Source organism: Podarcis cretensis (assembly GCF_951804945.1).
Source record: "Podarcis cretensis genome assembly, chromosome: 6".
Taxonomy (NCBI): domain Eukaryota; kingdom Metazoa; phylum Chordata; class Lepidosauria; order Squamata; family Lacertidae; genus Podarcis; species Podarcis cretensis.
In genome coordinates this window covers 65829611-65854690 of record NC_137175.1, presented here as the reverse complement: position 1 = coordinate 65854690, position 25080 = coordinate 65829611, and the positions used below count along the sequence as shown (strand labels likewise).

General features: G+C 42.1%; 1 protein-coding gene across 2 annotated transcripts in view; it reads left to right on the top strand.

The window, feature by feature from the left end:
• Window positions 1-25080, top strand: part of NEGR1 (neuronal growth regulator 1) — a 460490-nt gene that overhangs the window by 301983 nt on the left and 133427 nt on the right. For both annotated transcript variants that reach the window (XM_079982498.1, XM_079982497.1), the window contains exon 4: window positions 22792-22923. In XM_079982498.1, coding sequence (XP_079838624.1) covers window positions 22792-22923 — 132 coding nt within the window. The remainder of the gene's footprint in view (window positions 1-22791; window positions 22924-25080) is intronic.

Below are 25080 nucleotides of genomic sequence, written 5' to 3'. Positions count from 1 at the left end.
CTAATTCAGACCACTGGTCCATCTAGCTCAGTATTGTCTACACTAGGGTTTCCCAAATTTGGGAGTTGCAGTCCAAAAACAGCTGAAGATCCATCAATCCTAGCTAGCAGGACCAGTGGTCAGGAATGATGGGGACTGTAGTCTGAAAACAGTTGGAGACCCAAGTTTGGGAAACTCCTGTCTACACTGTCTGGCAGTAGCTCTCCAAAATTTCATGCAAGATGCTCCCCATCCCTACCTAACCATGCCAGAGATCAAGCCTTGTATCTTCCGCATGGAAACCAGATCCTCTACCACAGAGCTGCAACCCTTTCCCATGAAACTTGCATGTTGTATGGAATTCAAGGAGGATAGGATGGATATGTGATCTTGGAGATGCACATAAGTGCAGAAAGCACCAAGGCTAATAGAGAAAGAGAGGCCTAGAGTGAGCAGGGGCAGGTGGAGGCTGCTCATCACAATGCTATCTTTGCCATCCCACCATGGGAATTAGGTGACCCTAGAAGGAGAAGGGCCCCCAAGGGAGTGGGTGAGTAGTGATTGTTTCTCCTCCATTCCCACAGTGGGAGTTGGGCAGGGGATAGGCTCAGGCAGAGAGAGGGCTATAGGCTTTACTCAGCCCTGAAACCTACTGTGTGACCTTGGGCCAGTTGTTCTCTATTTCAACCCAACTTATCTCACAGGGAAGGTTTGTGGCAAATTAAAAAAGGGGCTTTATTGAGCTTCTTGGAGGAAAAGTGGACTAGAGAAGTAAATTGGAGATGTTGATGGACCACAGCTTTTCATATCCCTGTCTTTGGGTGATGCTGGCTGGGGCTGATGGGAGTTGTAGTCTAGAGAGCCACAGGTTCTGTTCAGTTTCATTTTCATCCTTTGCTTCCCTTTCTTCTACATTCCTTTTTCCTCTACATTCTTTTACTCTGTTTTCCTCTTTTCCCTTCCTCCCCCTTAACAGCTAATCATCTCAGGGTGGTGACTTCTTAGGCCTGCCTTCCCCTCTCCTCTTTTTGTTCTTGCTGTATAAAGTGGCATGCATGTTGGTGACGCTAGATCAGGGGTAGTCAGTGCTGATGGACTACAACTCCCATCAGCCATGAATGGCATTGGAGAGCATCACATTGGCCATCTCTGTGTCAGATGAATAGCGTTGACAAAATGGCCACCAACTGCAACTTCAAGGAGGAGAGTTTATGTTGGGTTTAAGAGCTTATTCTGGTAGTTAGACAATATTTAGATAGTAAATCAACCTTGTATGGATGTAGCCACATCCTAGCATGCCTAAAAGAAAGGCTAAGCAGCACTTTGCTTTATAGTGGAGGGCTTGAAAGAATTACTAATAGTGACCTTTAAAAGAGCAACAATTAAACCTTTTTAAGTGACCACCAAGGGAGTAGAAAAATCAGTTACTTCATAAAGGTGGTCTTTAACTAAATGTCAAACAAAATTGTGTTGGGAACCTTGGGGAGTCTTCAAAGTGGGAGCCTAGGACGTGAACTCTCCTAAAAGGCGACACGGGGCCTTGAGTTGCATTGTGAAAATGACATTAGCAGAACCTTGCTGCCACCTTGCAATTTCACTGCAAAGAGAAATTTGGAATGTCCCTCCACAGCTGAATTTCTGATTAAATCAGCACAGGATTTATTTATATATAGAAATATTTATAAACTGCTCTTTCAGAAGATATATCAAGGCAGTAACTTAAGTCTTTTCTTCAATCCTAAACATACTTACTAAAAAGTAAGCCCCATTTAATACACTGGGACTTCCTTCTGAGTAAACAGGTGATCCTGCTGATGAATGTGGCCAACTCATTGGATCAAGAGATTAGATATGAATAGCTTACTCCCATGAGATAGCATCCTTTGATGAATGATGTCTTCATAAAAACTTCTGTTTATCTACATTGCATGAGAATTGGGACTACTTAGGTAAATTGAAACTAAAAAAATTACCTTTGGATAACAAAATCAATTAGCATTGGTCAGAAAAGATCCACAAGGAAGAACTCTGGATCCTTCCCTGTCGTGGCCACTCCTTTTGCATTCTGAATGATTGGTTGATGCATGAATGTTCTAAAGAAGAAAAATGTTTTCTAGTAATCAGCCACTGGGAATAATAAGCGGAGATGAATGCAAGTTAAACACTTGTTAATGCCAGATGGTGCTGAACCAATAAAGTCTGATTCAAATATTTAGGAGTTCCTGGAATGTACAGCTTTAGAATGCATATCTGGATCCTTTTCAGTAAAGATGCTCCTGCATGTTGAGAGCTAGGATAACAGGGAAGTTTTGGGTGAGTTTTCCAATATGCTACCCTCAATCTGCAGCCTGAATAAGTATAATCCCATGACAACTTGTGGAAACAGTTAAAGCCTAGAAAAAGGGCACAGCAGGCTACTGAGTTTGGTCCCTGTCCTAGGGCAGGATACCTATTCGTTAAGGCATTATAGAGATGTTTTCCCAGTCTCCTAAGAAAAAAAATTCAAGACTCTGTTACTGCAAAAATTGAAATAGGAACAATTGGAAGGGAAAAGAAATCTGATGGGTAGAGAAGTGACTGAATGTTCTCTCCCCACTATCCACTCTAAACCAACCCAACCAGAACACACTTGCCTCTGTCGTGGATGTTTTAGTTGAGATTCCTGCATTTGGGTCTCTTCCAACTCTATACAGTTCTATGATTCTGCTATGGTCTTCCCTAGACAAGTAACTCATATAGGGGTCATGGTGTCTCAGTTCTTTGGTAGAGATAATATTTAGTTTCATTTGCACAACTGCAGCCATGCAGATCCATAGAACACTTGAATTACATTTTAATGAATGAACAAAATGAATGAATTGATTACACTTAACTGAATAGTATTCCATTTGGACATAAGTATTAACTAGAAACAAGAATCATTCATTTAAAATAAGGCCTCAGAGAATGCTCCAGTTACGTTTAACCATGTACATTCTAGCACAGAAATGCTGGTGGATCTTACTCCAGAGAGGCATAAGATGCTCATTGTTGTGTCAACGAGGTGTGATCATGAGGATGATTTCAAGCTTGACAAAATAAATGGAAGAAGTACACCTGTAAACTATTCTCTGAGACTATGGCAAGGAGACTATTGTTTAAGAAAAGATGCATCTGCAGTATATTTCATGCCTTGTTTGAGGCACTGGCTTCTAAGTACCTACATTACTGTATCAGTGTTACTAGAGAGTTTTTTTGGGTGACTGCTTGGCAATCTGATATGGCTGAAATCCTGGGTCACCCTCTACCACAGAGAAAATTATGCTAGGGTAAAATAATTTATAAGGAGACAGCTTGTAGGCATCCTAAAATAGAGTCTAGAAAAACACACACAGAAGCTGTGTGGATGGGGGGAATAGAACCTTCTAGTCTAACTAAATTATCAGAGAGGTAATAAAAGAAACTGGGCTTATAGGGGAAAGAACACAGGGTTTTTCGTTATGTGGCACACGTTAGATTTTTGCTTTGCTTTTGCTTTTAGTTCACTTGATGAACTAAGGTTCATTGGCACTTCATGTTTCTCCTCAGTTTTCACCTGTAATTCACAGCAGCATCCATATAATTACAAAGACTGTTGCTCTGAAATAGAGTTCATGCCTTGCATTCATAAGGTCCCACAAGTCCATTTGAAGAACTTGAAGGTAGAGGACTGGCAAAATACCTGTGCCTGGAGATATGGAGAGCTGGTATGGTCAGGTTAAGTTGGCATACCTGGGATAATGTACCATTGACCTGAGTCAGTATGAATTAGTGCCATTTTTCTCCCTAATATGAGAGTCAATACAGCCTCTCTTTTTGTAGTGTTCCACATTCATAACACCACTTCAGTACAATCCTATCCATGTTCATGCAGAAGTAAGTCCCACAATGTTAAGCATGCCCTACAAGGGAGCAGATTAGACACAGACTATGTTCATATTGCAGGGACGCAGGTGGCGCTGTGGGTTAAAGCCTCAGCGCCTAGGACTTGCCGATCGAAAGGTCGGCGGTTCGAATCCCTGCGGCGGGGTGCGCTCCCGCTGCTCGGTCCCAGCGCCTGCCAACCTAGCAGTTCGAAAGCACCTCCGGGTGCAAGTAGATAAATAGGGACCGCTTACCAGCGGGAAGGTAAACGGCGTTTCCGTGTGCGGCTCTGGCTCGCCAGAGCAGCGATGTCACGCTGGCCACGTGACCCGGAAGTGTCTCCGGACAGCGCTGGCCCCTGGCCGCTTGAGTGAGATGGGCGCACAACCCCAGAGTCTGTCAAGACTGGCCCGTACGGGCAGGGGTACCTTTACCTTTACCTTTATGTTCATATTAGCATCATAGCATGCAGCAAGGTTATTGCTCTTCGCTGCATTTCAAGTTACAATTTCACATTGCAGAGAGGGCTATGGGCATGTTTACATATTATCTGATGCACGTTACATGTTTGGTTTCCCCATGCATGTAACCGCCCCGCTATTCATGAGACTGCACATTGATATGGATTGCTGTTGAAATCATGTGTACTTGGCTTCAAACACCGCTGGTGGGAGTGCACAGGAGCCAGATTAAATGACAGTGTGTATACGGCCATGGAATCAGCACTTCACAGTGCAAACTATAAAATGCAGTATAATTTGAAGAGAGGAAAAATAACCACTTTGTATAGTTTCCACTTGGCAGAGGTTGGTACATTGCTTTTTGTTGAGGAAAAACTGTTAGTCTAATATGAATGAAAATAAACTGTAAAGTTATTTTAACTTAGTACATAAATTAGAGCATGAGTTTTAATGGGGCATGTTTAACTTGCAGTCATTATGTAAATTCATTCATTATTATAAATATTCATTATCTGAAGCTATTATGTAAATCCGCCAAATCTACACATTTAGTGTAACACTAGAAGGAACATGGAACAGAAGCTTGTAATCTGAAAATCTTATATTGTTGAAATGTCATCTGAATAAATTGCAGGTATTAGTTATTTTGTTCTGACATTTAAGAGCAAAGTGCAACATCAATAGCTGAAGAATGAAACTGGAATCTTAAAAGAATTTGGGGTTGTCTGAGACATAATTCTGCCTCCTAACACTTGTATGCACAGCATGCTTATTATACTTTCCATTTTTTGAAAGCAAGAGCTAGAAATGTTAAGTCAGAGGAGCTGCATTGCAGCGCTTGCTCTCCAACCTTCTCAAAGCCCTCCAAGGAATGAGCTACTGCAATTTCTCTTCAAACTGGCTCACACATTACCTTTATTGTGCAGCCATGTTGAAATGGCCTCCAGGTGTGATGGTTTAGCTCTATCTCAGTGCAACATGTGGAGTTGGTCACTGTTTTGCCCTTCTGATCCTATGTACCATCTCCACATAATCCCCAGTTGCTTCTGGGACTGTATGGTGTTGGCATCAAGATGCTCCAAACAATCAGATCTAAGTGGGTTTTTTATGCATCAGAGTGGCAAGAATGGTGTTCCAGCATGCAGCATCCTTTCAAGTTGCTGGGTTGTTGTTTCCCCCCTGTGATGAAGGTAATGTAAATAAAGCCCCGGAGAGCTCACTCAGTTGCTGAGCCATTCTTGCAGATATGGCGCTTTCCCTATAACTCACTAGCGCTCTCCACTAATATAACGAATAAACAAAATTCAGCAGAATGCCTTGGTCAGACTGGCAGAGTAGGGTGTGGGGAGAGTCACAGAATCTTGTAGCACCTTAAAGGCTGGCTCTTTATCATGCTATGAGAACTTAATTACCAATAAGTCTAATTAACCGGTGCATGAAGACTGACTTAGACAAAGGGAAGGAAGGAAGCTAAAGGATACGAATTAATCCTCCAGTTAAAGGCCTTTTCCTGCTTTACAAAGCAGGAAAAGGCCTTAATTGTGAAATGGGTTAATGGGCCTGGAGAACGATACTTAAGACCTTTTGCACTCATATTACACTCCAGCTTTAGCTTTCTGGATGGGTTCTTTTTATGTCTCTTGTCTTTCGTTTATTCCCATCTTATCAATTTGGTTGGACTTCCAATGTACCTAAGTGAATATAAACTTGCCTCCTTTTCTGTAAAGCATTAAAGAACGAGAGCCCCATATGCATACAGCTAAAGATAGAAGGAGCCCTATGACCCACCAGTGTCCCTGATTATGAGGAAACATCCTGTGGGCATACAGCCTTTTCCTATTAACACCAAATATGTGGTCATGATAGGGGCAATAATAGACAATACATTAATGTACAGTAATGTATATTAATCCTGCATGAATGACAGTAAGATCAGAAATGGCACAGGAGAAAAGCAAATATTCCTCCTCTGCAATGTAATTCATCTAATGCATCTTTCACCAAGTGTTCCCTGATGTGTTAGGGGTTTTTGAAATGTTTGTCCACTCAATTCTTAATACCTGATTTCGGCGTCCATTCGGTGTCCTTAGGGGCAGTCCTTTGTGGTCTGTGCAAACAATTGAAGGGTGTTGTTGTCAGATGAGGGAACCTATGGCCTAGAAGATGAGCAGGTTAAATTATTGGAATAATAAACCAGATGTGTATAGCTTGACTAGAGAAGTGGCCCTGCAAGCCAATAAAAAAAATGTTTGAGCACTTGTAAAATATTAATTTTAAAGTGATGGACATGTGTGTGTTTCGTAGGAGTTGATGGTGATATCCAAACATAGGCCACAGGCACCATACTGCTTTAAACAGCCATGGCTTCCCCCCAAATAATTCTGGGAGCTGTAATTTGTTAAATGTGCTCAGAATTGTTAGGAGATCCCTATTCCCATCACAGAGCTACAATTCTCAGAGGGTTTAACAACCAATCCCTCTTGCCAGCCAAGTCTGAGAATTGTAATTCTTAGCACCCTTAAAAAACTGCAGCTCTCAGAATTCTTTGGTAGATCTGTTTAAAGTGCTTTAAATGTACGACTGTTTAAAGTGCTTTAAATGTATGCTGTTAATGCATCCACAGTAATATGACATGGTTCATATGGAACCAAATTGTGCAGCGTAATCACCACTGTTTGTAATGAAAATGATATTCTCAGAAGCAGTTTACTCAGGTGACTGTAACACAAAATTTCCTACTCACATACACAAAAAAGGTGTTTAGCATTTGCCCCCATTCATGTGAAGGAGACTGCAAGATTTGTATTTGATGCTAAATCAGGCTCATCGTTAATTCGATAGTAAGTTCAAGGGGGAGATCAATGCCTATTAGAGAAATTAAGACTCCTCTTTCCAAGAATGAGTAAAAGGTATATCACTGCTGGTACAATCAGAAAATGTTAACTCATGCCCATTGCAGATCTCAAGGGTTTCTAACCTTACCATGCATTTAAGAATAGTAGACAGAGGTATAGGAAAGGGAAGAAAAGAAGGAGTGATTAGGCATATGTAGTTCACACCTAAATCCTGGGTTCACTTGGTTGCCATGCCTTTAGTCTCACCCAAAGCAGAAGTGAAAGCTGTCCATAGAAAACAATGGAGAAGTGCAGAATTTATCAAGAATCGTGTTAGACTAAGTCATATTGAGAGTTGACCCACTGAAATCAACATAGTTGTTACTCTTTCAGCCTACTGAGTCCTATTATTTCCAATAGCTCTAGCTCTTAAGTATCACTGAGGATGTTAAAATTATTCATATCAAACTGCCTGGGTCTCAACATAAGAACTGAAGAGAAACCTGCTGGATCATCCCAAGGGCCCATCTAGTCCAACATCCTGTTCTCACAGTGGTCAACCAGATGCTTGTGGGAAACCCACAAGCAGTTAAGATCAGCTGACGAGGCCCTTGTTGCCAGCTCTGTCAAGCTGTGGTTTGTGGAGTGGAGGCACAATACCGGGTCTTCTCTGTGGATACCCCTAAGCTGTAGAATGACCTCCTTTATGAAGTGGGTCTGTATCAGACACTGAGAACTAATTACTTACTGCCCAATTATAGAAGTGGTAAGATCATTTTGACTCAAAATTCTAGGGTTCTGTGCCCTGAAGTACCTCTCCAGTTGGAGATGTTGTTATTTCATCACGGATACAGTGATGTGGTTTGCATGTTACATTAACCATAGTTGAACTATAGCTCAATGTAACTGAGTGTAGTGTATTGAAATCACTCTACTTCTGCTAGGAGACAGGCAGTGGCCTCACTTGCCACATCACATGAACCCAGTTTTATGGTTTGTTTTCCTCCAGACAAATCAGAAGAGGAGGCCAAGGTTTGTGTGGCGGCAGCAGGCACAGAGGAGAAGCAATTTGCCCGGGGATTTTAGCTTCGTGTACCGTCACACTGCTCATTCCCATAAAGCCAGGCCAAGAAATTGAAGTATATTAGTTTGTATGAAGTTTTGTGATCTCCCTGCAAGGAATCTATGCCACATCCTGCTTCTTCAACATGAAACATGAGATTGAGGATCTTGGTGTGTCAGAAATACAGTAGTGGAACCCAGTGCTCCCCACTCCCGAAAAATAGGTGCTGGAACACACTTCTTGACCAAAAAAAGAGAGGTGCCAGTTTTGCATACCCTTGAGTACCCCCTAAAGGGGGATGGGAAACACTGGTGGAGCCCTTTCTGCAAAGCAGCCTTTCAGTTTCTGTGATGTGCCTGTGTGTCTCTATAAGAAGAGATTGCAGCATTTCACTTCCTCTTCCTGCCTGAATCTCTCTGTCCTCTGTGTAGTGTGCTAATAATGCCTGCCACCAATAAAAGCCTTTCTTTTTCTGCAAGGATAGCCTTCCTAAGCGCTGAATGGCAAGTATGTTTGACCCTAAACCCACAGGTGAATGTATGAAAAAGCAGTTTCAGGAACTATTTCACAACATGTAAAAACTTTATGATGTTACCAAGAGGTTCAAGGTTTTGTTTTGTTTTCCTGTCACAAAGCAAGGTGCTGTAACACAACAAATGCAACACATGTAAAGGAAAAGGAAAAAGCTGGCAATGATTTCTTTGTAAATGGCTAAAATTAAAATACACCAAGCATATCTGAATCGCAGAGGTGTGGAGGACACACGGGCTACAGCTGAAAATAACAAGGGACAGAATAATAACAGTGTGCTGGGGAGCATAATTGCAACACAGCATAAAATTCCCGTAATAACACTCAACATTTGCAGTTCAGTGATATCGCCAGCCTGTGCTTCAGGATTAGCTTTGTTGCTCTTTCATCCTGGAGGAATCCCCTCCCCATTAGCAAATTTCGGTTCTGATTCTGTGTGTGTGTGTGTGTGTGTGTGTGTACGTACGTGTGTACGTGCACGTGCTGTAACTGAACTCTATCCAATACAATCCCTATTATTTCTGGACAGCACTAAAGCTCTGAAGATGTATTACACTAATGTATCATCATAGCACTGTCATTCTGACGATATATTAGTGTAATACATCTTCAGAGCACTCAAATGATGGGGCTGTCTAGGAGTTGATTCAATTCAATTACTGGACAAAAGGCATTGCTAGTCAACTGAATGGAGAAAGAGAGAGAATACTTCCTGTAGAAGCCTTGCTAGAGCGCATTAGTGCAAAAATGTCATTATGAAGGCTGCTATTGTGTGAAGGCTGCCGCCATACTCTGCACAATGATATTGAGCACACACGCCTGTATTCATAAGGAGGAAACACAATTGTACGCTGGTGAGCTGTGTTGCACTAATTCCTACAATCATGGTTTCCAAAAACTACTGCTATGTGGTTTTGGGAAATTGCTATGATCATGTAACTGTGTGTGCCATACTTCTCTGCTAATTCCCTCTGCATAATCATAGGTATATGCAAGACAAGATCAAGGATAGGCATACCAGAACTCAACCCTATTGTATCAAAGAAATTCAGCAGCAGCACAGCTATAAACCCATCCTTCAGGTGGTTATTATACTGGTTTTATTTAACAGTATCTTGGAACACTGATGCCCATTTTGCATGTTAGAGAGAAAGAATGTACACAAAATAAAGTCTGCTTGTGAGGGCACATGCCATGTTTGAAGAACTTCCATCCATGTATGCAGACTGATCTTTCTATACTGGGAATCAGACCAGGATCAGGGAGACATAAGGTTCGAAACCTCACTGTGTGACTATAGGTCACTGCTACGTTTCAGCCTAAGCTAATTCATAGGGTTGTTCCAATAAGAAAATGGATGTGGGGGTTGGAGCTCCTTGCAGGAAATGCAATATAAAAAACAAGTATATTAAATATTGCGACAACATGTGGATTAATGGCATTTAGACTAATAAAAAATGAGTTATGGCCCTTAGCTCTGTGGTAGACCAAGTGGTTCCAAATTCAGTCCCTGACACATGGTCAGGAAGCACTGCATGCCTGTGACCCTCAGAGGTGTCATAGGTGACTAGTCATAGGTGAAAATAATGGGCTAGATGGACAAATTGACTGACCTAGAGTTGAAAAGCACACACTTTGTATATGTTTTTTATTCATCATATGTCCAGTGACCCTTAAACTGACCACTGAATTTCAGAGGTTCCTGTTGCAGAAAAACTTCTCTCTTCCCACTACTTCCAGTTGGTTTAGCATAGAATCATAGAAGAGTTGAAAGGGAACCAAGGGTCATCTAGTCCAACCCCTTGCAATGCAGGAATCTCAGCTAAAGCATCCTGTGGCCCAAGGCACCATAATGTTGTAATAGCTGGAATTATGAAAGCTAGAAGGAAAACATTATCATAGCTCCCTTCTTGAAGACAAGGGAAGGATGCAACTGTCCCATGCTATAGGAAACAAATGGAACAATGTGGAAACTGGGACAACTCTGGGTTTGTTCTCTTTTAAATTGGTCAGCTCCAGATTCATATTCTCTTTGTAATGGTGAGATATAACAGATCGTAGTGAAATAGCTGAATTTTCTAGATGACCGAAAGAATTCGTTGCAGACATTTTCATACGTGTGTGTGTGTGTTATGGGGAAACAGTGTAAAACAATTCAGTGGTTTTATTTGATGAGCACTGACATACCTCCCTTATGCCATCATTATTCTGCTGGCAGGCAACAGCTTGATTATGGGCACCAGAACTGCTCTTATCTTCCAGGTGAGAGATGAAGGAATGAGGTGAAACATCTGTTCCCTGCAGCTAAGTTGGAATGGGTCTGGAGATTAGCCAGAAATCCTTCAGTGGCAAACCACGGCAGGAAGAATCAACTCTGACTTGGCCAGGAATAGCCAAAAGCTCAGAGGACTCTCATTTTTCATGTAGGAAAATAGAAAATTGGACATTAGGCCATTATGAATAATTGCCCTGGCCTGCTGAAAGCTATTTATCTCAATCTCAGTCTGTGGCATGTATTTCATATTTACTTTCATGTCTTAGTAGGGGGAGATGAGAGTACTGGATAGGGACTATTTCATCCTGTCCCAACAGCTTAGATTGAGTATTTGTAACTGGGTAAAACTCAAAGGGAGGATTCTGATGGTAGTAGGGGCCAGATCAATTCTGGGCAACTCCCAACGAAATACTAAAAACAAAACAAAAAATCAAACACAAAAAAACTTCCCTGTACAGGACTGCCTTGAGATGTCTTCTAAAAGTCAAATAGTAGTTTATTTCCTTGGCATCTGATAGGGTGACATTCCACATTCTGTGCTGTTTTATGCCACAATATCCATAACACATTTGCCATGTGGACGTTTATCCTTCCTTCCAATGCCAACATCGCATGTGACCATAGGAACATCATGTGGCTTGACTATCATTCATTCATTCCGCACCCTTTTCCCCCTGACAGGGACTCAGGGACTTATCTAGTCTAAGTCTTTAGACATCTCTGTCACTTTCTTCTGTTCTGCTTTTACTGCTTGTGGTATTCTTACAACCTGGATCATGTGCAATAGTGGATAGGAGCATGATATGAGAATTCTGCAGCAGAGATGTTGGTTAGGTATGATGACATTTTGGACACACTACCTACTTTGACGTTTTCATCCTCCAAAAAGTTTTTGATTTGAGTTTCTACTGAAATGAGGCTGCATTTTAATGTTGTATTTTAATCTTGTTTTTAAGTTGTATTTTAATCAATTGTTTTTATACCTGGTGTTAGCCGCCCTGAGCCTGGTCTTGGCTGGGAAGGGCGGGGTATAAATAAAATTTATTATTATTTTTTATTATTATTACTGACCCTTTATTCTATTGTTCCTTGTTGTTGAGGGTGAGTTGCTCCTTCTAGGTCTGCATATATTCTGCTGCCATTCTAACGCTTTGGCCTTTTTTGAAAGGCTTTTCTTAACTATTAAAAAAAACCACTAGGCTTCAGTGACAAAATAATTGTAACATTTATTTCAGCATCTGTAATGTTCAGAGACTTAAGATTTGTTGTGACCAAGTAATAAGGCTTCACAAGATCTGTTAGCTCTCCAAAGCCCTAAGAATATTCTCCATTCTTTAAAAGAGCCATGTTAAAAATGGAGGGACCACCACTGAAATAGCTAGATGTGATGAGTACGGTATATATTTAACTCAGACTGAATGCAAACTTTGGGCAAGCAGGTCATTAATAAGAATAATGGCAATCAGCCTCACAGGTGCTCAGTCTTGTGCTAGTATGATGAACTGCAACATGTGGAATAGGTGTGCTTCTGGGTAGAGGAAATACCAGGAAGATAGGAAATTCAGTATGCAACTCTCCAGAATTTCAGACAGGAGACAGCGCTACCTGGAGATGCCGGGGATTGAACCTGGGACCTGCTGCATTGCAAAGGAGATGCTCTGCCACCAACCTACAGACCTTTCCTTGATCAGTGGCACTAAACCAGGTGTGCTGCAAGGCTAACCCAGGCCTGTGTTAAAGCAGAATAAGAACACTGCACCGGTGACAAGTAGTGAAAAGAAGGGTCTTAACCCTTGGTAGACTGCTATATATGTCTACCAGGCTTTATCTGGCATCAAATTGTGAAGGCTTCTTATTGGCTTCATGGCCACAAGCTGTAGGAGGATATTTATTGAAAATGCTTCATCCGCGGTTGCTGCGATCTTCAGCTGTTAGCAGGAAAAGGAAGTCAGCAATTAAGCTCACACTCCTATGCATACTTACTTCTCAGTACTCCCATTTGTACCCAGGAGAATGTATTTCAGAGTCAACATGCCCAGGATCAGAGTAAACATTTTGTCACGAAGGTGAAGATGGGAAGTATATTGCTTAGGCCATGCTTGTGACATGGGAACATTCTGAACAAAAACATGGAAGAGAATTAACTCTGTCCCTGGCTGTTTTGTTGATCTCTGGTGAACACTGAACCTTTGCACCTGTAGTGTAGGTAGCCTGACTTTTCTTTTTCTTCTTCTTCTTCTTCTTCTTCTTCTTCTTCTTCTTCTTCTTCTTCTTCTTTTCTTACACAACAGAAGGACGTCTGACCACGCTGCTATCCATATAGTGTACAGATATCCATCTGGTCTATTTGTTTCAGTGTCTTATGCTATTTCCAACCGAGAGCAGCTGTTTTTATCTACATCAAGAGCATTAAAATGTAGATAGACATCCTTTATATCAAGATTCTACCTCTAAGGCAGCAAAATCAATACCCTAATGTATCCTAGCACAACAGCTGGGTAAGGATGCTGTGGTAAAATGACTGTAAAAGGAAAATTCAAAGTTACTTCAGAGTATGGTGACTTTATGGATCTCAGTTATATATAATTTAGCCTGACAGCAGTTCGGCTCAATGATAAAAAGTTAATATAACTTTGAGAGTGGTGGTAGGGAATTAAACCTGGCTTTTTCAGTTTTAAAACCAATATGTACACTAGCCTCAAAACTAGCAATTTTGAAACAGCAGTGAACTGGACACTGTGCTTCTAGGAAAAATATAAATAGTCCCTATGAGTCATTTTATCTCTGAATAGAACATAAAAATATACTTTTTCAATAAAGTGCTGTTTGAGGATTGCCACTTAGTATTAAAGGGAAACTGCAGTGCAGTTTACTATAAAATTTTTGATTTATTACAAGATAGAGAATGTTCTCTGGAAATGGACAGCTTTATGCTGGCATTACTGTTACTTACTATTCTCACAGCATTGTAGCAACACCACTTTGATGATTGACAGTAATACATCAATTTAATAGCCTTAAAAGATTTGTTTCTCTAATGATGCATTTGTGTAATGATGGACCATCATTTCATGAAACTTTTCTGAATCAGCACTTAGAGGATTTGCATGGTTTATTTTAAAATCTGCGCAGAAAGTGACACCCAGAGATGATAATTTTGTTTTTAAAAAATTGTTATCAATCTTTATAGATATAAGGGTTGCCATTAGCTCTTTAGGGTTTATGGAGATATCACAGCTTTTAGGGTAGGAATAGCCAATGTGTTGCCTCCTGGTGTTGTGGACTACATCTACCAACAGCTGGCCATTGACAGTATTGGCTGGGGCTGATGGGAGTTTAAGTCCAAAACATCTGGAATGCACCTCATTGGCTACTATCCATGGCTTAGGGATAAAGTACTTTGTATATCAGATGGAATCCATGGCACATCCAGGAAAGACCTCAGGGGCTGGTACTCTCAGACAGGTGCCAAAGCTTTAGCTCGGGGTAGGCAACCTGAGGCCCGTGGGCCAGATGAGGCCCAATCGCCTTCTCAATCCGGCCCTCGGACAGTCTGGAAATCAGTGTGTTTTTAAAGTAAAGGTAAAGGGACCCTTGACCATTAGGTCCAGTCGTGACCAACTCTGGGGTTGCGGCACTGATCTCGCTCTATGGGCTGAGGGAGCCGGCATTTGTCCGCAGACAGCTTCCAGGTCATGTGGCCAGCATGACTAAGCCGCTTCTGGCGAACCAGAGCAGTGCACGGAAATGCCGTTTACCTTCCCACCAGAGCGGTTCCTATTTGTCTACTAGCACTTTGACGTGCTTTCGCACTGTTAGGTTGGCAGGAGCAGGGACTGAGGAACGGGAGCTCACCCCGTCGCGGGGATTCGAACCGCCAACCTTCTGATCAGCAAGTCCTGGGCTCTGTGGTTTAACCCACAGCGCCACCCACGTCCCTAGTTTTTACCTGAGTAGAATGTGTACTTTTATTTAAAATGCATCTCTGGGTTATTTGTGGGGCCTGCCTGGTGTTTTTACATGAGTAGAATGTGTGCTTTTATTTAAAGTGCATCTCTGGGTTATTTGTGGGGCATAGGAATTTGTTCATTTTTATCTTCAAAATATAGTCCGGCCCACCACATGGTCTGAGGGACGGTGGACCAGCCCATGGCTGAAAAACGGTTGCTGACCCCTGCTTTAGCACCTCAGAGGAACACTGCTAATCCCTGAACTGCTGCTGGTATCCTTCTGAATACAAGTTGCTGGAAACTGCTTGCGGTCAGGTCCTGCTTACAATTTCCCCACAGGCAACTGGTTGGCCACTGTGAGAACAAGATGCTGAACTAGATGGACCACTGGCCTGATCCAGCAAGCTCATCATATGTTACTGTAAAGACAGTCCCTGCTTTCAGTTAAAAGGATGTGACCATTTATTTTAATGCACAACTGAGGAGGCTTCGAGCCTCCAACAATAGTCAAGCGTCTTACCAAAATACACAAACGCCAGGAAATTCTTGCTTCCATGCTGTCTCTGGAAGCAGGTGGACCCTCCTGAGCTGTTAACCCTCTCAAGTACTGTTGTTGCACGAACTTTTATCACAGTGGCTACCACCTGGTGCAATGCTATAGGGAAATTTGTTTTCCTAGCCTCTGCCCACAGAGGAGGATTTAAGGGAGTGCAACCAGTTCGGTCACATGGGGTGTGGCGCCTCAGAGGTGCCACTGGGGATGCCATGATTATGATTTAGAATGGAGCACACAAGGTGGTAAAGGGACCCATGACCATTAGGTCCAGTTGCTAACGACTCTGGGGTTGCGGCGCTCATCTTGCTTTACTGGCTGAGGGCACCGGTGTACAGCTTCTAAGTCATGTGGCCAGCATGACTAATCCGCTTCTGGCAAACCACAGCAGTGCACAGAAACTCTGTTTACCTTCCCACCAGAGCGGTACCTATTTATCTACTTGCACTTGATGTGCTTTCAAACTGCTAGGTTGGCAGGAGCTGGGACTGAGCAACGGGAGCTCACCCCGTTGTGGCAGTGGATTCAAACTGCCGACCTTCCGATTGGCAAGCCCTGGGCTCTGTGGTTTAGATCACAGTGCCACCCGCGTCCCTACACATAAGGTGGAGGGGTGCTGACTTTGGGGTCCCACAGGGTGCTGCTAAAATTCCTAATTTGAACAAAGGACCTTTACCCTCCAGTTCCTAAAGTGGTTCAGAGTTGGTGTCCTGGACAGTAAATGGATAGCAGGAACAGATTGCAATAAACTTTGCTAGAAAATATGAGGAAATTAAATTGCACTAAATTCTACAATGGAGCCCAAGTTTGCAATGCCCTACAGTGGTAGAAAAGTAATATAAATTCAAATAAAGCAATAATACATGATACAGAGATACATGTTATGTCATTTCAGAGCTATAGATCATCAGTATTCAAGATAGGAATGACTCATACTGCAGAGCAGAGAGTACAACCCGTGACATGGGCAAAATAAATAAATAGGGAGTTGTCTGTTTTCTTTGCTCAAAATAAGCATGTTTAAAGGCAATCTGATAATTAAAAAATGCAAAAGCCATGAAAGATCTTTAAGTAACAAATTTCACAGTTTGCATCATCTGGCAATAATTCCAAATTCACAGGTATTACACATCTCTTTGGGCTATTAACCAGGGGTCGGCAAACTTTTTCAGCAGGGGGCCACTCCACTGTCCCTCAGACCTTGTAGGGGGCTGGACTATTTTTTTGGGGGGGGGGGATAAATGAATTCCTATGCCCCACAAATAACCCAGAGATGCATTTTAAATAAAAAAAACCACATTCTACTCATGTAAAAAAGCACTGATTCCTGGACCATCCACGGACCGGATTTAGAAGGCAATTGGGCCAGATCCGGCCCCCGGGCCTTAGTTTGCCTACCCATGATGTTAATCCTGTGCAGGCAGACATTCTTATATACTGAAATCATTCATGCACAAGAAGCATGTGTTTTTATTTTATATCTGTACTTGATCATTCTCATGTTCATTCATTTGTTAATGTATGAAAATTCACAGATAATACCCAACGATGCCTTCATCATGTTTCCGAGGCCTCTGGGCAGTAATCTTGCTACTTTATATAGTCATGGCTCCCCTCAAAGAATCCTGGGAACCGATAAACAATAAAATAAATATGATTATTGTGATGGAAAACCATGTCCATTTAGCCTATGAATTCTGGGGTTCAAGCAGGACATTTAACTAATTTGAGGTTGGGACCCTATACACACTAACCTGGGAGTAAGCCCTATTGATCTCAGTGGATCTTGCCTTCAAGTAGCCATGCATATAATTGAGCTTTAAATGACTTTATTAGACGATCTCCTCTTCTTCAGCAAGATTGATTTTTCATGACTCACTCAAATATGATCATTAATCCACATTTCTTATTTAATTAACTGCTACTGAGCATTTGCTTTTACTGTTACTGTTAGTCCAGTTTTATGCACAGTATTGTAAATATCAGTAAAGTTCAACTTCAACTATATAGTATAAGATGCAGATATATTTATCATGATGGAAAACCAGGTCTATTTAAGATCTAGACTGCTTGCTTGTGAGTCCAGGCATTCTTACATTACATTGCACTTTTATTTATGATGACAAATGAACTGGCAACATGAGTGAATGGGGCATCTGGAAAGTTCCCTCTTTGCTTTGGACTTGGTGTATGTTCATTTATGTATGTTAAAAACGCAGCGTAAGATAGCAGACTGGGGTGAGGAGAGACATAAAGTGCTTGCAGACCCATGCCCACAAGAAGAAGTAAATTCAGAGGAGAGGGAACTTACAGTGCATTGGATTGAGCTGCAAAGCTGTAGCCCTGTGCCCACTTACCTGAGGTTTCCCACTGAACTCAGACTAAAGGTGAATTAGATTGTGCTGTAAAAGAAGGACTTAGATTAACATCCTCCTAATGCTTATCTTTCTCTTACACTCAGCATTTCCTGGCTATTCTCTTTTCTGTACACTCTGAAGCCCTCCCTCTGCCTTGTGCTTCCTCCAAAGGATGGGGAAGTAATATTGTAGTTCCTATGCAAAGTTAACTTCTGAACATGTGGCTTCCTTCCTCTATCATAAAATACAAGAGTTTAAGGGTGAAGAAAGACGTGTTTGTGCCGGGGGTGGGGGACACACATAACAACTTGTTACTTATAATCTCTTTTCAGACCTGTACTTGGGACAAATATTCTAGTTCCCCACATCCAGAGTTAGCCTCGACTGATTTTTCCTGCCACCCAAATTCAGAATTTTATAAATGCCTTGTGCTGCCTAAACAAATCTGCTGAGCATGATAGTGACTCTTCTATATGATGTTCTTTGCAGCACATAATTTTAATAGATTACTATGGCATCTTCAAATAACATACACCCACGTGCGTTTTTGTTCTAAGAAACTCTGACAGACACTAATAACAGCTCTAATAAGAACTGTTGCAGGCACTCTTGGCAACTTTTTTTTTTTTTTTACATTGCATTTCATTTCTGAAAGTATTTGCTATTCAGTATCCTCTCGCTCTCGCTTATTCCTCCATCGGCACCCTTTGCAGTACAGTAGCAGTCTTTTGTACAAGGTACACCCATTTTCCCTGCAGTTATTGTTTCTCATGATATTTTTCAACTGGACTGATGACTGCTTCCTCAAGCTGGCAAGTTACGCTGCTTGTGCGGTAGTGCTATGCTGGCCTCTGAAGCCTGTCACTTCTGTCAATATTGGAGTGGCAGCAGTATTGACCTTGGCTGGAGCCGAATGTTGCTGCTCTCAAGGCTGCAAAGCAAATTCTACCAGCATTACAATCCTAGAGGCAGATGAAAATTTGAAGGCTGGGAAAAACCCTAATGTGCAGAGTTGAACTGCACCATGTTCATTATTTGCTTCCCTCATTCAATGAAGTTCAGAATTAAATGTGCCACCAAGACCCCATTCTGCACTGTACATTCACAGGAGTATCATACCACTTAAAATAGTCAAGGCTTCCCCCCAAGAATCCTGGGAGCTGTTGTTTGTCAACAGCGCCGAGAGTTGTTAGGAAACACCCACCCACCCCTGAGATATAATTCCCTGGTTATGGGATTGTTACATCACTTTGGAAACTGTAGCTCTGCAGGTCTCTGCCTATTCCCACAACCCCCACCCAGTGTAAAGGGCTTTGGATTGCTCTGTAAACCCCCCATACCAACCTTCAGAGTTTTAAGAGATGCTTTGAATTCTGAGGTATGACACCCACTTCATAGGCTTCATTGCAAACAGTGTCATGCAATCCATCCTATTTGTAGACAGAAAAACTGGGAGAGCCAGCAGTTCCTCAGGTGTTGGGCTTACCATCAGCATTGTGCTCCTCAGAGCAAGGGCTAATTCAGAAGACATTCACCTTTTATATTTTCCTGTCTTTTGTTGTTGTTGTTGCTGCTGCCATTGAAACTGGCAATACCAACAACTTGCATGTTGGCAGCTTGGACACATTTCACACCCTCCATAATTCCCCATACCTGCTTCCATTCCAGTGCATTGTCAGGGGGATATAGTGGGGAATATTCATAAAATATTCTGCATAGGAACATAGGTAGCTGCCTTATACTGAGACAGACCATTTGTTGTTGTTTAGTCATTTAGTCGTGTCCGACTCTTCATGACCCCATGGACCAGAGCACGCCAGGCACTCCTGGCTTCCACTGCCTCCTGCAGTTTGGCCAAACTCATGTTCGTAGCTTCAAGAACACTGTCCAACCATCTTGTCCTCTGTCGTCCCCTTCTCCTTGTGCCCTCAATCTTTCCCAACATCAGGGTCTTTTCCAGGGAGTCTTCTCTTCTCATGAGGTGGCCAAAGTATTGGAGCCTCAGCTTCAGGATCTGTCCTCCAGTGAGCACTCAGGGCTGATTTCCTTAAGAATGGATAGGTTTGATCTTCTTGCAGTCCATGGGAGTCTCAAGAGTCTCCTCCAGACCATAGGCCCATCTATCTCAGTACTGTCTGCACTAGCTAGCAGTGGTTTTCCGGGTTTCAGACAGGGTTCTCTCCCAGCCCTACCTGGAAATAATAGGGATTGAACCAAGGACCGTCTACAACATGGGTAGGCAAACTAAGGCCCAGGGGCCGGATCTGGCCCAATTGCTTTCTCAATCCAGCCCGTGGATGGTCCAGGAATCAGCGTGTTTTTACATGAGTAGAATGTGTGCTTTTATTTAAAATGCATCTCTGAGTTATTTGTGGGGCATAGGAATGCGTTCTCTCTTTTTTTCAAAATTTAGTCCGGCCCCCCACAAGGTCTGAGGGACAGTGGACCGGCCCCCTGCTGAAAAAGTTTGCTGACCCCTGGTCTACATGCACGGCTCATGCTCTGCCACTGAAGCGTGGCCTTTTCCTAAAGTTGCCTTCTTTTTCTAGGGCCGTGGGTGGGTGGGTTCTATTAAGAGAAAAATATCACAAATGGAGATCGAAATTAATGGATTACGCGGAACTGGACAGATTGACGGGGAGGATTCGCAACCGACGAGACCAAAGATTCACTGAGGACTGGAGTAAATTTACAGAATATATTAAAAATATTTGTGATAATGATATAACGTTTGTAAGTTTTCAAGAAGCTCTGTAAGAAGATTTGGTAGAAATATTGTTTAAACAACATGGTAAGTAAAGATATATATAGTGCAATATAAATTAAGAAATGTGAAGATTTGTGATAATTACGGAAAATTATCAGACATGTTGATGGAAGTCTAAAAGAAAAAAAGATATGTGATGAGTTTTTGATGTTTAATGATGTTACAAATTTGTCGTTATTGGAAAATTAATAAAAATCATATAAAAAGAGAGAGAGAGAGAGAAATATCACATTTCTCCCACAGAAAAATACCATCTGAGGAATTTTGGATCCAAGCGTATTTTTTGCTTTTTCCACACACAAACACACACCCATCTGCTGCAATTTAATGCAATGCAGTGCTGCGAAACTCACTTGCGGCTTCTCAGTAGGAACCTGATTCCAGTATAACATAGCAAAGTGTATTCAAATACTGCTGCAACAGCATATGAAAACAGAGCATTTTTTACTAGGCCACACTACTTTCAAGCAATGCAAAATGTAGCTTTTATTCCATTCTGGCTGGTAACATATGCTTCATTTCAAATTGATAGTAAATAATATTTTCCTAGAAATTCATTCGCCCTAGCAGAATGTAACAGCAGCCAACCACATAAACAGGAACAGCTGGCTCTTTAGCAGAAGCTTACCTTTCATAATATATTCCTTCCAAGTGAAACAGAAAAGGAGGAAACAGCATCACTCCACTGTATTTTGTTGTATCCTATTAATTGATTTCCCTGCCTCTGCCTTTCCTCATTTTTAATTATGATTTGGCAGGCATATTTTGGTGTGTTCTTTTGCATTGGTGCTCCCATTTATGCTTTGAAACACTTGAAATAAGGTCCCAGTCCTGTGCTGGGAGTAGATATGGGGGAGAAATTCAAATAACATTTAAAGCCAAATCTATCAAATTCACACCTTCCGAAACTGCATGAAAGCTGCACTTACTTGAATTTTTTGATGCAGTCTTCTGAACAATGTTTACAAAAATGCATATATTAGGGGAAAGTGTGCATAAAAATGAAAATAACATTAAAATGCATATTAGGCAAACACGCCTGCAAAAAAATGTGCACATTAGTCAAAATTGCTTACAGAAATATTCTTCTTGGAAGAAATTCACTCTAGAATGCTGGTGGATTTTCATGCAGGATTTTCCTTTGGAAGTGAATGTAAGTATGCAAAAATAAGAAAGCGAGAGAACCAAAATGGACAGATTCATCCCTACTGAGGTAGGGGATTGTGCTTCTGACTGGCTTGGGGAGGGAGGCAAGATGCTCTGACGGGGTCCAAGAGCCCTTCCACCACCTTTCCTAAGCCTGAGGCACAATGTCACACACACAACATCTGCCCCTCCTCGCCCTCGCAAGCCAGTGCCTCTGGCCCTAACTGTTCCCCTATGAAAAACTTCACCACACACCACTGCTGAGCCCCACCTCTTGTGCATCAGTGTGGTGTACATTGGCTGAAGCCACACCAGGAAATATTGGCATGGTTGCAAAGGCCTGCTGTCACCAGAGCCCTTTGAGTCCGGCAGCTGAGCAGGAATTCTCTTGGCCTGTGCCTTGATTTTGAATGCAGGCACGTACAGTACAGGCTTGTATACACATTTAACCCTGGACTAGAACACAATGGATATCGGAGCTGTTAACAGAACATTGCAATTCAGAAGCTTTAGTCAAAATGAAATGCCTTTCCACAGCAAATATTTGAAACGTGTGTCAGCTTTTTTTCTAGGCAAGGCGGAACCTTATGTTTTGTAAAAGTCAATATGAACTGAAGCATAATGGTGAATTTTCATCTATCCTGCTAGAGGGCTGTTCAACTCAATTGCAAAATGGGCATAGATTTATTTGATGTATGCCAAGGTTAGGTAACTCTAATCAATTATAAAGAGACGGTGTATATCGCTTCTTGTGGTAGTCATTGTTACAGTATTGCTACCTTATGTGAGGCTGTGCAATGTGCAGTTGTTTTCATCACATGGGAGAAGGGGTGAAAGATGTAATCGTTTGTCACCTTGATTTCAGGAATAGTTCTGTCAGCAGTTTCCTGCAACAAGCTGGTTGTTTTTACCTGAATGGAGCTTCAATCAGCTCCAATGAAATTTCCTGTTCACTCTTTTTAATCTCTCTCTCCTTCTCCCCTTTAATTTCAGCCAAACCATTTGAAAGTGGACAGTATTTGGACATCTATGGAATTACAAGAGACCAAGCTGGGGAATATGAATGCAGTGCTGAAAATGACGTCTCAGTCCCAGATGTGAAAAAAGTAAAAGTCACAGTAAACTGTAAGTTGCATGTGTTTTGGAGGGGGGGGGGGAAATATTTGAAATGAAAGAGGTTGGTGAAAAACAGCGTGATGTAGAAGATGCATTCAGGTAGCTGTCAAATAGTGGTTATCTGTGATGTTAGCTGCGAGAGATTAGCACCATGGCAGCAGGTTCTGTGCAAAAGCAACCATACTCAAGGTGGAAGCCTTTCTCATCAGACCAAGAGCTTTTTTCTTTCCTGGCAATCAGAAGGACTGATGTTTCATGCTGCTGCTCCTTTCTGTGACTGAAAAGGGGGTTTGACACCTGAGCAGCATACAATCCCTGGTAGCTTACGTGACTAGGTCTCAGTCTCAGACCTGGGCTCAACTCCTCAAATCCTGGGAAACTCTGTAAATGGTCAGTAGATTGTCCACTACTTTAGTGCATTGTGTTTTTGACATGACAAGCTTTATTTGTTCCTATTGGGTCCCACCCTGGTTCCAAAGACAGTGAGGTAAGCAGGAAGGTTTTGCCCCTTCCCTACTGAGCTCAAGACCAGGCTTCCTCAACTTCAGCCCTCCAGATGTTTTGAGACCACAATTCCCATCATCCCTGGCCACTGGACCTGCTAGCAAGGGATCATGGGAGTTGTAGGCCAAAAACATCTGGAGGGCCAAAGTTGAGGAAGCCTGCTCAAGACAGATCCCTTCACAGCTGTAGGGCTATGTTAAAGATGCACATTGCACCACCTGGAGGCCCCTGCAGCATATGGGCTCTTCTCCTGGTACTCCAATTCATGTCACAGTGGGCACTTCACTAGACTAAATTTATTATTCGTATGTTCCAGAATATGATTTGCAATTCCATTCAGACTAACAAAATCATCATTTGGGTGCTTAGTGCTGCCTCGGATTGCTGCATTCCAGGTAGGGCTTTTACATTATGCCCATCCTGTGAGTTTTTCAGAGATACCATACCAGGATGTAGAAGGCTGAATGGACCCTTGATCACATCTCAGACGGGCAGCTTTTAAAAAAAAATCTGTGTCCTTATAAACATCAGGGGTACCTAAGTAAGTTTCTCTCCTTGCTGAGCTCTCCAGTTCCTTATAACATACAACTTTAGTTTTTCTGCAAGGTGGACACTGGAAAGTTATTTTGGAAACAGGAACTAGGTCTGTTTTTTTTAACTTCTCAGACACATGGTTTCAAGACTTCTGTTGCTTGGGGCTTTCTCTCAAATACCACTGTATTATTTCTTGTCCTTCTTTCATAGACAGTGTCACCTCCCATGTTGCTATAACTTAGTTTCAGTTCCAGGGCTTCTATTCAAAGGTCTGTATTGTGTGTAATATGCTTTCAACACTATTATTAAATAAGGAAAACAATAAATAGCAATCCCAAGATGACATTGGCATTAGAAAAATGTGCTGAAGAAGTGAAGGATATTCTTAGAAGGCTTTTTCAAGAGGCAGTTGTCTGTCTCTACCTAGCAGCTCCTCACCTAGCCATTTCGTGTGAAATGCAGAAATACTGTCAACATCTGTTCCCTACTACAAGCAATGATTCATTCTGACTAGGCAGAAGAAGAACATTCAGCAGCATTTAAGGCTAAAGCTTACTTGTATTGGGAGAGCATATGCTCTCTACAGCTATAAAAACTACTGGTTGTATCTGATTTTCATTGGACTTTAAATGTAACATTAAGCACAACTAGAAGTTTAAAGCTGCAAAAGTGCTAACTTGGCTTTGGGAAGCAGGGGGAAAGGACTCTTGGACTCTGTCACAGCCATCACAGCTCCATCCCAAAGCCCAGCTTTGGGAAGGCAGCACGAGGGCTGGGGGTGAGTGTCAAATGTTGCTGAGGACCATGAAAAAAGGCCTCAAGCGCCATATGCAGCCACTCAAGCTGCAAGTTGGACCACCCTGCTATAGTATGATCTATGGTGAAGTAACAAATTCTGAGCATCCAGCTGCTATGTATTATGTTCTTGAGAGCAATTGCCTACTATTGTTAAGTGATTGTTGAACCTCTGAACTGGATCTGATTCTCTAAAATAGATGTTACCAAACTGTGGTCTGTGGACCATCAGTGGTCCATGAGCTTCATACAGGTGGTCCATGGCATGTCTGGCTAACTCAGCAGTTAGTGGAGACGCACTCCATTGTCTCTCAAAACAGACAGATGCCAACC